Source organism: Chrysemys picta, chromosome 10 (genome assembly GCF_011386835.1).
Source record: "Chrysemys picta bellii isolate R12L10 chromosome 10, ASM1138683v2, whole genome shotgun sequence".
Classification (NCBI taxonomy): Eukaryota; Metazoa; Chordata; order Testudines; family Emydidae; genus Chrysemys; species Chrysemys picta.
Window position 1 is genome coordinate 58,649,193 of NC_088800.1, and position 13,015 is coordinate 58,662,207.

Here is a 13,015-nt window from a genome sequence, read left to right on the forward strand (position 1 = left end):
TAAATTGCCTAGGGAGGTTGTGGAATCTCCATCATTGGAGATTTTTAAGAGCAGGTTAGACAAACACCCGTCAGGGATGGTTTAGATAATACTTAGTCCTGTCATGAGTGCAGGGGACTGGACTAGATGACCTCTCGAGGTCCCTTCCATTCCTGTGATACATGGGGACAGCACGGAAGGCTGGGCGTGAAAGGCTGTAATTTACTGGGGTGATAGGAGGGGTCTGAGTTTAAGTCTACTGAAGTCAGATTATGAGACTTTTCTCTACACTTGGCATCTAGAAATGGGTGAGCAGATCCATTCAGTTGGCTCTAACATGGAACAAGAAAAAGATACCTGCCTTTCAGTAGCAGTCCTTGGCTATTCCCCTTCCTGCCACACACCTTCCCTCCTAGATTACAATTTTCAGACACTCCTTGCCACAGTGGCAGAGCTACCGGGAATGACACTTGAACATAGCAGGTGAAGCAGCAGGGAGCGCAGGCAAAGGCAGGAAGTGGGCATTTTGCCCCTGTCTACTTACCAAACAAACAAGCCCCCACCTGGAGATCCATGCATAATTTATGGAGACACGTGGGTATCTGAAAGCTTCAAGAGTTTAATCTTGTGCTGCAAAGATGCAGGGCTGCACGTAAAAAAGGGGTGAGCAGAAGAGGGAGAGCAAGAGAACCTAATCCTGTAATAATAAGAGTGATGCTACCTCACTATTCCTGCCTTGAAGCAGGAGAGGATTACTGAAGAGAGGAAGAGATGATTGTCCTGTTAACACAATGGGATCACACATAAACCCATATGTCTGCCTCAAATATGTACATTCTCCTCCCACTCTCTGCCATTTTATACTTGTGCCCTTGAGAATAGGGGAGGGAGCATGAAACACATTGCACAGTGGGGACAGCCATGCTTAGCTCTGAACCCTCTTTCTTTCCACTCCCCACAAGCACTTGGTATTAACAGCCTTGCATACCGTGCAAAGGCCTACAAGATAGAAACAATCCTACAATGAGACTCTGAAGGGAGTCCTGCAAGCAGGTGCGGATCCTGCCTGGGATGGCTTGCTAATCAGCCACTAGATGCAGCACTTGTTCTGCCTTCGCTGCCCAGTGTGTGCGTTCTGTGGAAGCAGAAAATCTGAAATTGAGAGGCGGGGGTGGGAGAAGTATATCTTAGAGGGGACAAAATCCCCTCACACTTATTTTTTGCTGTAGTCTGCCTTATATATAATAACGTTCCCCTTTTCACCTGTCTACTTTCTTGTCTATTCAGCTCAGTCTTGAAAGATGTAATTGACAAAATTATAATATCAGGCATGATACTTTTGATAGCTTTTGTCCAAAACTCTGCTGCAATAGCTTCTTATTTCCAGCTGATTCACTGGGGGAGAAAATATATGCTACTCCATTAGAACTTTCCATTCACACACCATTTACTTGACAGGATTTTCTTAGCATCACAGCATAACTTATCCTTACTGCTATTCAATCATTTTGTAATAAAAACTGAGATTGCAAAAAATGTTCATTGTCATTACTGGTGACGGACCAGTAACCTTCTTCATGGGGGGGAGAGGGGGAGATCAAGGATATATTATACTTAAAATAAGGCTGACCTGCAGAGAATTGTTTTGCAGTCATGAGAAGTCTGAATGGAATTCATATAGTAGAGGAGAGTGTCAGATAATACAGTGGTCTTGGATCTGTAATCTGTCCCTTTGAATTGGTTTCCCCTTCATTTAAGGAAATAAATACTTACCGTAATAATGCCCTAGGGAATATCTCTCCAGATTCCTGATTGGGACTTTGGAACAACTGAAGAAGAGACTCCCTTCTTCAGGGCAGAAGCCAACCTCTAATGGATGGGGTTCAGTGAGGAAAAGTTTCCCTAGGGATAGGTTATCCCATAAATGTAGTTTTCAGGGTTTCTTCCACTTTCCTCTTAAGCAGTTGGTCCAGCTCTACTTGAATCTGATGGGACCTGACTACAAGTGTCTCCAACACTGCCCCCTTCACTGTTCCCTTTTGCCCCACAGTCCTCCATTCCCTCCCAATACCCTTTCCCCTCCCATTAGCACCATCCTGGTTCCCTAGCCCATCTGACTCCTTAGGGACCGGAGAGTCTGGCCTCTGGTAGTGAGGTACCCTAAGCAGGAATGACTCTGGTGGAGCTGTAGGATTCAAACTCCCGGCAGTGGGACTGGAGTTGATTTCAAGGGGAGTGGTAGCTGCAGTGGTGCTGCCACTGTCCAGGGAGATGGGAGCACCCCGGGGCTGCTGGCAGGTTGAGCCAACTGCAGGGCTGGTCTGGTGTGGGTATCCCATCTCCCTTTTGTGCCTCTGCATGGGATGGCAGTGATAGCCCCCCAGGCCAGCCCACACTGCTCTGACCCTTGGGCTCTGATGGCTGGGTACCAGATGCTCTGGGAGAGGTGGAGAAGCTGCTTGGCCTTATCCCAAAGAAGGGGCATCTGAGTGAACCACTGCCGGCCCTCTGGTCCCTGAGGAAGGGTTGGCTTCCCTGGTGAGTGGGGCCCAGCTCGTCTGCTCCTGTGGGTCCTGAGCTTCCATGTGGGCAAAAAACACTAATTCTCTGGGCATGGATGCCCCCACCTGAGCCTGCAGCCAGTGACCTCAGTGTGTCTACCCATGGCTTCCCAAGCAAAACTAACACTCAACAAGTGTCAGGTTTGGGTGGGATGAAAACTGCGCAATACTGGGTCTTGGGTCAGGTTTGGATTGGCTGTGGTCTAGTTGGATTCAAGTCGGGTTTTAAAACCCGAGCAGACCTTTACTAGATACACCATTGCAGTGATAATTTCTATATTCCAATGACTGTCCCCAGTGACTCCAACCCAGATTTTACATTTAGGCCAGTGTTGGCTGGAAAAGTACTTTGAAATTTAGTCAGTGCTGCATGGATCAGATGTGATCCAGGAAACCCAGCCTTCATACCCCGTACTGAATATCAGTTTCTTAGTTAAAGAAGATCCCCAGTAGTGTAGAGCATCACACTTATTACAGAAAATCAGAAATTGAAGTTATTACTATTTTCTCCATTCTAGAATAAGAAGATTGCACTCATATAGCAAAGATTTTGAAGCACTGCACAAACATTGCATAAATCAAGTAACTTGCCACAAGCCAATAAGAGTTTTTGCCTGGATGAGGATTTCAGTATTGGGTACAGAGCAGATCAATGGCAGAGCAAGGAATAGGAGCCAGGAAGCCTAAATCTCTTCTGACCAATAGATTGCACTTTGCCACAGGATGAAAGTAATTTGTGTTAAATATAATTAATTGATCACAAAATAATACTAATTAAATCAGTTCCTGGGTGATGTGTTCACTTTGAGGATGTTCTCTTTAATGAACATATTTCTATACTTGTGTAAAGTAATTAAAATCTACTAGGCGGTTTCCAAACATATCTATTCATTTTAAATAATGCTCAGTAAATAATGAACACAAATAAACCGCATGTAATTTGTTACTGAACTTCAAAACTGCAATTAAAACTACTTAGTCTTTTTTCTCTTTGAGCCTTTCTGAGCCTTACACCCCAATGAAAATGTAACCAACAGCATTACTCATCACAGTAACTGGTGCTTCCTTGGGGTGAGGTAACTGTAATCTGAGCCCTTGACCTGTGAAACTGTTTTATCACTTTCACAGTCCGAGCCTCTATAGAATGTCCCAAATTTAGTCCAACTGAAGTTTGCTTCTAGTTGGACTTTTGCATGCCTGAATATTAGGGGCAGAATCAGCAGGTTTGTATGACAGCTGCTGGCAATGTAAAGCCCAGCATGGGGCTGTAGCAACAGAAAACCCCTTTGGTGGTTGGGGAGAGGCTGTGGTACTACAAAGCAGCCATAACCTCACCTCCCCTGCAGGTGACATAGGAAGGGAACAAAGCTATGGTGGCCAAGGCTGCTCTTACTTAATGCATCTCCTTGCAGCATATATTGATAGAGCTGGGTTTCCCCCCCTCGCCCCTGTGAACTATATCTGCTCCTCTTTGTGTGGCAGTGTTGCCATCTCTGTGTAAAATCACCCCCCGGAGGAGCAGGGAGCCAGCTTGGTGCAGACAGCTAACACTTCCCTGAGCCATCTTCATTACACCCACTGCTATTGGTCAGGCAGCTTGACTCCTGTTTGCAAAGGAATAATTGTTGCTACCCCTGACTGGCTTTAAACCTTGTGGAACATTATATTCTTCAGGGAATACAGAGAACATGTGCTGCAGGAAACAGCTGTGGTGGCTTCTTACAGTAGGTGACACTTTTCCCTCAGAGCTGATACCAAACCAATACCCCAGAGTGGTGCTAGGGGGTGCTATCGCTCCTGGAGCGGCCAACTTTCTGAGGAGGTGTTAAGTTGGAGACCTAACCTTTTGTGGTCACTAATTTTCCCATGTCACTTTTGCAAGAGTTAAGAGTAGGAACTCTGATGTCTTGGCCAAATTCCAACATGGGTTAATTCTATTCTGGTGTCATAAAACTGCCCTAGCAGTTTAGTGGCATCTGGTATCATATTCTTCATTCTCTGTCCTATGAGTTGTGCCTATTAACAGTTTTATTATATATTATTTGTTCAACATCAGTGATGTGCTCAGTGCTGCAAAATCCCTGCCACTGAGGCATTGACAATCTGGAGTCCACAGTCGCCTCCATTTCACTGCAGAGGTGACGACAGTTTAGTGGTGGGTGAAGAGGTCTCTGCAGGTAACTAGTATATCAGCATGCAGAGGATTTGGGGCTTTGAAAGTGAGACATATGTTAGTTGTGATTATTTGTGTCTCAGGAACAGGTGAATTTTGCCTTTCGTAGTAGAAAATAATGACATTATTATGGGCCTTATCCACACAGGAATCACTGTGGATTTGCAATATCTCTCTTTATTATCTAACTCATCGGTGAGAACTATTGGTCATTAATAAAAATAAAAAACCACAATCCTTCACTAGCATCTCTTCTGCACCAAGGCAGATCCCAGCTAAGGTCAATGCACAAGGGTCAGCACTAGCAGAACCTTCAATCCCATCTTTGTCCCCTCTTTTTACAAGTCTGAAGGTTCACTGTAAGCAAATCCGTTAATTGGTAATTGACCCTAAAGAGCGAATTTTATGGTGATTTACATCAGGAATATCCTCTAGGTAAGGGCAGAGCCAATATTTTTATTTTATTATTTTCCAGTCACAGATATTCTTTATCACATTAGGGTCAGCTGGGTCATGTTACTGTCTGTTCGTATCATACGTAGCAGTGAATTCTGATAAGCATTCCATCATCATTATTTTATTGCAGAAATACAAGTAACTTATTCATTTAAAAAAATTGATAGCTGGGCAAAACTCCAAGGCTTCAGAAACTCTAATACAATATAAAAAGGAAATGTAGATCAACAGGAGCACCAAGCTAAGTATTTTAGTTTTTGGGTGAATTCTTTTCCGTTAAATTTCAGGGCAGTTAGCTGTCTACAACCCTAAACTGCTATGAAAATCTGCAGCCACAGTGAATGAAGATTATTATAAATAACAGTAATGGAGGGTATGTCTAAATCCTCTAAACTGATTAGAAAACCCCAGCCGGTGATATTTACGCTGCTTTCTAGAATCTTCAGTTCTCAGTCTTTTCTTCTATTTCTTGATGCTTGTTAATTTAAAAAAGGTACATTTCTGTCCTCCTTTGAGCCCATCTAGTGGTGGCTGAGTTTAATGAGGGCAGCATGGCTGTATTACTGAGGGCAGAATTTAGATTTTAAGCAGTTTTGGATCAGAGACTGCCCTTGCTATGTGCATGAACAATGCAGCCATGCTTAAATCCAGCCTGTAGGTGCAACTAAAATAGAGCTAATAAAAATCACAATTGGGCTTGATGTTTTGATCTTTCTTGTGGTGATATTCTGCCACTCAAAATTATCTTGATCAGTGAGGATAATGCAGTGGTCTCTTTTCTACCTCAACAGTACATGAATGCACTTGGATGTTGGTGGAACAGTGGGGGCCTTGTTTAAAAGAACTGCAGCATTTGGCTTGCTATGGTCATCCTCGGTCAGAAAAGATTCGTGTCCCAGGGACTGAATTAGAGAGAGAGAATGAAAATGAGGGGGTCGGTTTGTTCTTGCATAGAGATAAAAGTCCTACCTCCCTCAGCTGCCAAGTCCTTAAACCTTATGAGTGCAAGTGAAATGAACACATAATTAAAATGATGTTTAGCTTGTGCTTAAAGAATGCTCCAAAAATAAAATTAAAATAAGAAAATCAGCTGATAGATGTTACTAAATTTAGCTGTAGCTTACTCCAGAAGTAAATGCAATTCCTGCACAGTGAAAAAGAAGTGAAAATTCCTTAGATTCTGTAGGAATGCCTTCTCTAACAGGCTGTGGGCAGGGGTGGCGCTGGGAGGTGCATTTTTCTAACACAATTAAACATTAAAGCCTTGTTCAATTTTTTTTAATGGAACCTTACAATGCCTTCAAGCTGTTTATATCTGACCTTCTCACTGTTACGCATAACAGCAGAGAAGAGAACACAGACTGCACTGGCAGAACGGGACCTACCAGTGATGGTTGTGAAATGCGATGGGGAAGTCATGGTCACGAAAGGAGGGGTGATGTACTCAGCCTTCACTCCCTGCTTCACCAGGAGATCCATGTTTGGGGTGTCGACATCCTGGTCGTAATTCCAACGGAATCCATCAAAAGAAACCAGAAGGAGTTTGTTAGAGCTTTTTTCCTTCTCATTCCTGCCAGCCGGATGGCAGGTGAATGGCTTCAGGAGGATGAGCAGAAGCAAAAGAGAACTAAGTCTCTTCATGCTGAGATAGCTCGCAGGACAGAAATCACATGCCTAGTTTTTTGCTCCTGCTTTTCTTCCTTTCTTATCGGTGGTTGAGAGCAAAGTTCAAGCCCGATAAACCTGTTCAAAACTGCTATCTTTGATAGCATATGGATTTATGAAAGTAAAACCATCTGGGCAAAGGTTTTCTGAAGTGATTAGTGATTCTGGAGTGCCTCAGTTCACTGGGTAGCTGACTAAGTTTCTTACAAAGGGGACAGATTTCCATAGGATGTGTGTTCAGCACTTTCTGAAAACCAGGCCCTATAGCAAGGTTGGCCACCTCCTAAGCACCCCTTCATGGCCTGGGGTGGCCCTGTGGTGTCCTGTGTCAGTTTCCCCTCTGTGGTAACCCAAGGACTCTATGCCAGCCAGGTTCTCTTGCTTACGTAATATCCTCCTGGGGCCAGTTTATTACAAAACATAGTGCAAGCACTCTGCAACAGAAGTCCCCAAACATAAGATACCTCTCGGCTTTTGCTCCCCCAAAGGAATACACTCACAAATAGAACAGGCATGTTTTTACAAGCCCTTTGAGACTTTGATCCCTTGTTTTTGCCATTAGATTTGGATTCTCAGATTAACCTTACCTTCCAACAGCTGACTAGCCACAGTAACAATATGTCGAGTGAGTCTTCAGGAGAGCCCAGCCAGGGAGGAAAACCATAGTTCTCAGAAGATGAGAAGGTCAATAATTAAAGCTGTGGCTGTTCTAGGAAAGGAAAGAGAAAAAAATTAAACTGCCAGCAATGAATAATGAGAAATCTTTGATGAAATTAGTGATGCAGAACAGATACTTAGTACTTCCTTCTTTCCTCCAGAGTCTAAAGTTTTAACTGAGAATGAGTTGGTGAGGAGCAAGTGTGTTGAGAATCTAAGCCTCACAGAACTAGTCACGAGAATCTGGTTAAGCCGAGAGTGAGTGAGTTAAAGGACTTCAAACATGATAATAAAGATAAAGCAAATGAACAGATCAGTGCTTTCTGGATATATGGACAAATTATACCCATGCAACCCCATTATCTACAAGACCCTTCTTTGTTACCACCAGAATATCCTAGCAATGAGACTATTTTATCATTGCTATTCACCTATATGTTCTCCTGGACAGCTAATGAGCCTGTATTCTTATTTTAAAAAGGATCTTGAGGTGGAGAAGAGAAATGTATTTGAAAAAAATAAAAATTGGGGAGACCATGTTTACCAGCTCCCTTTAATAAACTCACCGGTGTAGATTTTGCACAGGGGAGGGGGTGGAGGAAGTGTCTGTATGGTAGGAGAAGGGGAATCCAGAAGACTTTGTAAGGAAAATAAGACTAGCAGATAAGAAGTAAACATGCTCTGGAATATTTAATGCATGTGCAGCAGCCAAACTGCAGCAGTAAAAACCTTCTGATGTTCAGAAAACTTAGATAAACATTCAGCTAAAGGACAATTCTTATAAATGATGTTCCCTTTTCTTCTTCATCTCTCAGTTAAAACAAATAATTTCTCAGGACATTGGCATGGAAACAGAACGTTTGTTTTTCAAAAGTTCATCTATTTGTGCTACTGCCACCAACCAAAACCCGTGATTCCACATCCTTTCATTTATACCATTGGAACTGCAGTGAGGTCAGACAAGGGACAGTTTGACCTGTTATCTTCTTTTTGTGACAGCATGGTCAGTGGAGGAGGAAATGATTCTGATATTGCAGGATGCAATGCAGGATTCTATCTATCTAGGGTCTTATTGCATCCATCATTATGGTACCTGAGCACTTCTCCAAATTATGAAGCGTGCACATAAATAAAGATTTATTTTTCTCATCTCTCCAGGCTGCAAGGACTTGGTGGACTTGGTTTAATTTGAGTTTTCCTTTTTTGATGTTTTTGTGGGATTGTGAGGTTGGAGAAGTGAGATTTGCATTTTACTCTGAAGATGCTGAGTTTTGTGGTAGTCATGATCTAGCCTGAGAGCTCCAGATTCAGAGGACAATTGCTGTGAAAGCTTTCTCTTCCATGCACAAGCCTTGCTCTTGATGTTTGGCCATTCTGTTGTTCGAGTGGAAAGTAGCAATCGAAGGAGGTCATGGTCTTGCAGAGGCAGTTTAATTTAGGCCAATCCTATGGAGGGATTTGAAGCTGAGAACCAAACCATTGGGTTTCACCCTTTGTTCCTGTAGAGACAATGAAGATGCCTATGTTAATGAGCAGACAGGTCAAGGGATTAGGAAAGGAGAAAGGGAAAATTTAGGCTAAAAGTCAGCAAACCTTTCCTGACTGTGAGATATTTTAGGATGAGGAATAGTTTCCCAAGGGAAATGGTTAGGACCCCATCTTCTGGGACGTTTAAAACCAGAATGGACAAAGCACTACAAGACATACAGTGGGGTATAGTTCCAAACTGTCAGGGTGATGGACTTGAAGCAATAGGCTTTTTCAGTCTAAAAATAAGAGCTCAAGGACCATAGCTAAATGAGGCCCCTATAGTCCTCTCTGGTTTGTAAAGCCTGGAGGGACAAACACACAATACATGTGGGGGAAAAGGTGCCATGGGAAAGGGGAGTGTATACAGGGAGGAAATGCAGACGAATGGTATTCTTTCCCCATTGCACAGAGCTGAATACACATTCACAGAGGTGAATATTGCAATCAATTCCCTGTGAATATTGGTTTGAATTTTTAAACCAATTGGCTTCAGCTGTGAGGGTGTTCCTCTTCAAGTTGCTTGCTTCTAATAGTCTGTCTAGCGAGCTGGATGGCAGGAATGCCTGTAGAAGCAGCTCCTTGTCATGAATATTCACAGAAAGCAAAGTCTGGAGTCATAAGCACACAGAGGAAACCCGAGTTTTTAAAAGTTCTGCTTGTCCAATTAGGGAACAGGAATACACTATGTGACTTGTGTGTCCAGCAAAAAACAACAAGCCTGAATTTCAGCTACCCTTGAACTGGTTGTATATAATCCTCAAAACAAGAATTATTTGTGGTGGTGATTCAGCAAATAAATTCAAGAAAATTGACATCTGCTTGTGGGCCAATTGCAAACAACAACAGCTGTAAAATAGTTGGATAAAGTATTCATGATGAATTATTCACCCAACCTTAGTCCCAGCATCTTCTCCAGGTCAGCTGTGGGGGATTTCACTTTTACAATGTCTCACAATGAAAGTGGGTGGGGGAATTTGGGAGCAGCTGCTCTATGAGGCTTGCCTCTGGGAGAGATGGTCACAGTTAGTGCAGCAAATGTGTCTGCATTAAGTCTCCTTCTCTGTCACACAGGGACATATTGGCGGAGCATAGATGAAAAGAGTTATGAGAGCTAATACTGGCCTGGCATGTTGGTCAGCCACAATGGCATTAATGGGGAAGAGGCTTGAATGGGATGCAAAAGAGTCCCCTGCAGGAATGGCTGGGGAACCATTGGTTTGTGAGTAATTTTCCCATGCATTCCCAGCCTCTGCTATGCCCTTGCTCACTATCGCAGTGGTACCAGCCACTCTGTGTGTGTGTGTGTGTGTGTGTGTGTGTGTGGGAAGGATGATGCAGCCTTGCAACTGTACTTGAGCAAGGTGGAGATGGGAAACCTAGAGCCAAATGTGAGTAGAAAGACCGTGGGTCCATAGCTGCTGTTGAAATGGTCTATTAACCGAAAAATGAGTAGGGTAAGTTGGAGTAAAAAATCATGAAGCCTCAATCTAATGGGCTTCAATTTCCAGTGAATGCATGACATTGAGCGAGAGGGGGCAGAAAACTTCCATGCCCACTGTATCTAAAAGAGGCCCAGTTCTGCATTCTGAAATTGCTTTCAAGTATCTGTCAACATTAGCCCTCCGCCTCAGCTGAAATAGGGCTGTTGATACATCACTGTCAGGTAGAATGCAGAACACGCCATGCTTTGTCGACAGAGGTGGCACAAAAGAGTAAAATGAAGCATCACCATGGGTTATGAATGATTCTCACAATTAAGGGACGAACTCTGTTAGCTAAACCAGAGATGTGTTTGGAATAATATTGCTTGGAAGAAACCTAAGCAGGGTGACACAAACCCAGCTGCAATTTAGGAAGGGTTTCTCCCATGCCTTTTTTCAAGGCCCCTATTTCTAGCCATGATATTCAGTTTGTGTCTTTTTGGGGCCCTGCATTATGGCATCCATGGACCTGATGGGAGTTCATGATGCTCTGCAGTGAGATTCCATATTGTGCAGACAATACTAGGGCAGCCCCAAACTCTCAGCCCTGAGGAAGGAGAAGCTAAGGTGGCTTTAAGCTACTTTGGAGCCCTCCCGTTCCTAGGTTGCTCCAGCAGTGGGAGAGGCCCTGGTGTAACATATCCCTGGCCACCTGTCTACATTACAACAGCCTTCTGGGGCTGCACTCTGGGCCACAGCATTGCCTGGAATCTTTTGCAGTATTTGTGCTGCAGCCCTGCGCTCAACATGCTCCTCCTGGCCTCAGTTCTGCCCCTGACGTGCCCTCTACACTAGGGCTCATGAGGTGGTCTTTGAGGGGGGTGGGGCAGCCTTATGGCTGTTTTCCACAGTGCCTGCACTGGGAGAATTTAGGGCTCCTTTACACTGCTCTGGCCACCTTATCCAGTGTTCAGAGGCTGGAGCAGAGGTGAGGATCTCACCCCAGGCCCCAGAGGAAGTGCTGATCAAAGCTTCCAGAGGTGGGGCGGGACTAAGGGTATGTCCACCTTGGAGCCAGAAGTGTAACTTCCAACTCAGGGAGACATACTCGTGCCAGCTCTGATCAAGCTAGTGCACTAAAAATAGAAGAGTAGCTGGAACAGTGTGAGCAGCAGGAGGCACTAGCCACCTGAGTACATGCCTAGGTTTTCAGACTGGATCGTACTTGGGGTGTCTAGCCTGTCCTGCCACTCATGCTGCTGCCACAGTTACACTATTCTTTTTAGTGCAGAGCTAGTGTGGGTTTGTCTTCTTGAACTGAAAATTATACTTCCAGTGCCAGTGTAGACTTATCTAAATGATGAGTCAGTGGATGAATGTGATCCACGTTCATGTCCCATCTTTCCAAGAAGTCAGGAAGTTGGAGTGCATAGGGGAAAGAAGCAGAAGAAAGGTAAAGGGAGAGGGAAAGGACACTATCAAATGGGGTAACAGATAATCCTAAAACAAAAACCTGGCCCAAAGCCCATTGAAGTCCATTGACTTCAATGGGCTTTGGATCAAGCCTTAAAAGCAAACATTGCATTACCATTTTTGTCGTGGGAGCGGCATCACAATAGGAAGATGTTGATGTAACATCACAATTCAAACATGGCAATGCAACATCAAGAGTCTTGCGCCAGCATTATTTTGTGGCGCTCTGTAATTTCCTTTGACAGGTCTCCAGCTCTTCAGGGTTGCTTATAGTTTGCATAGAAGATGGAATCATCTTTTAAGTTAGTATTGCCATGTAAAAACACTGAGAATAGATATTCTATATCTTGGTAACCTTTTGTTTAAAAATCCAGTGGAATTTTTTTCTGGCAATTTTCTCCAATATGACAGCAATACTATCGTAAGTTTGGGATGATTGCTATAGAATGCTGTAGTGTTTCTAATAAGAGTGCTAAACGTTAATAAAAAGGTAAAGGGAATCATTTCTGTTTATCTTGAGAAGTTGTCTTGAGCTTCTGCAAATAAAACCCATGTATTTATATCTCAAGTGTTAAGGAAGTGCTGAGTCTGAAAATGCAGTAAAAATTGGAGTCATTTTCCTTGACAGTCCAGTGTCTATTTACAACCTGTTAATTAAAATATCGATATGCAAATATAAATAATATGGCTATAGATAAGGAAGGGATAGTTATTTATTTAGATTTGTAAAAGTGAAACAAGAACAGCCCAACTAATTCTCTGGGTGCCCTTGACAATTTTTTTAAAATATACTAAAATACCTGGACCCGTCCATAGGTGCTGGAACTGGGGTGCAGGGGGTGTTGCAGCACCCCCTGACTTGAAGTGGTTCCCATTATATACAGGATTTACAGTTTGGTTCAGAGGCTCACAGCACCCCCACTATACAAATTGTTCCAGCATCCCTGTTCCTCCAGATCAACTCAATACAGTAACTATTCTATGTTATATAGGTTCTTGTACTGTGCTCATCACTATAGTACCACCACCACCAACCCCTTAAATTGGGTTTCTTTTCCTGAACATGGGGCTGTCGCCAGTGCTGCTGGGGATCAGGCCAG

General features: G+C 43.5%; 1 protein-coding gene across 1 annotated transcript in view; it reads right to left on the reverse strand.

The window, feature by feature from the left end:
• The window catches only part of LOC101943849 (ectonucleotide pyrophosphatase/phosphodiesterase family member 7-like), a 52,381-nt gene extending 45,548 nt beyond the window's left edge, over positions 1 to 6,833 (reverse strand). The window contains exon 1 of the mRNA XM_008162607.4: positions 6,555 to 6,833. Coding sequence (XP_008160829.4) covers positions 6,555 to 6,810 — 256 coding nt within the window. The 5' untranslated portion in view covers positions 6,811 to 6,833. The remainder of the gene's footprint in view (positions 1 to 6,554) is intronic.
• Positions 6,834 to 13,015: the final 6,182 nt, after the last annotated feature.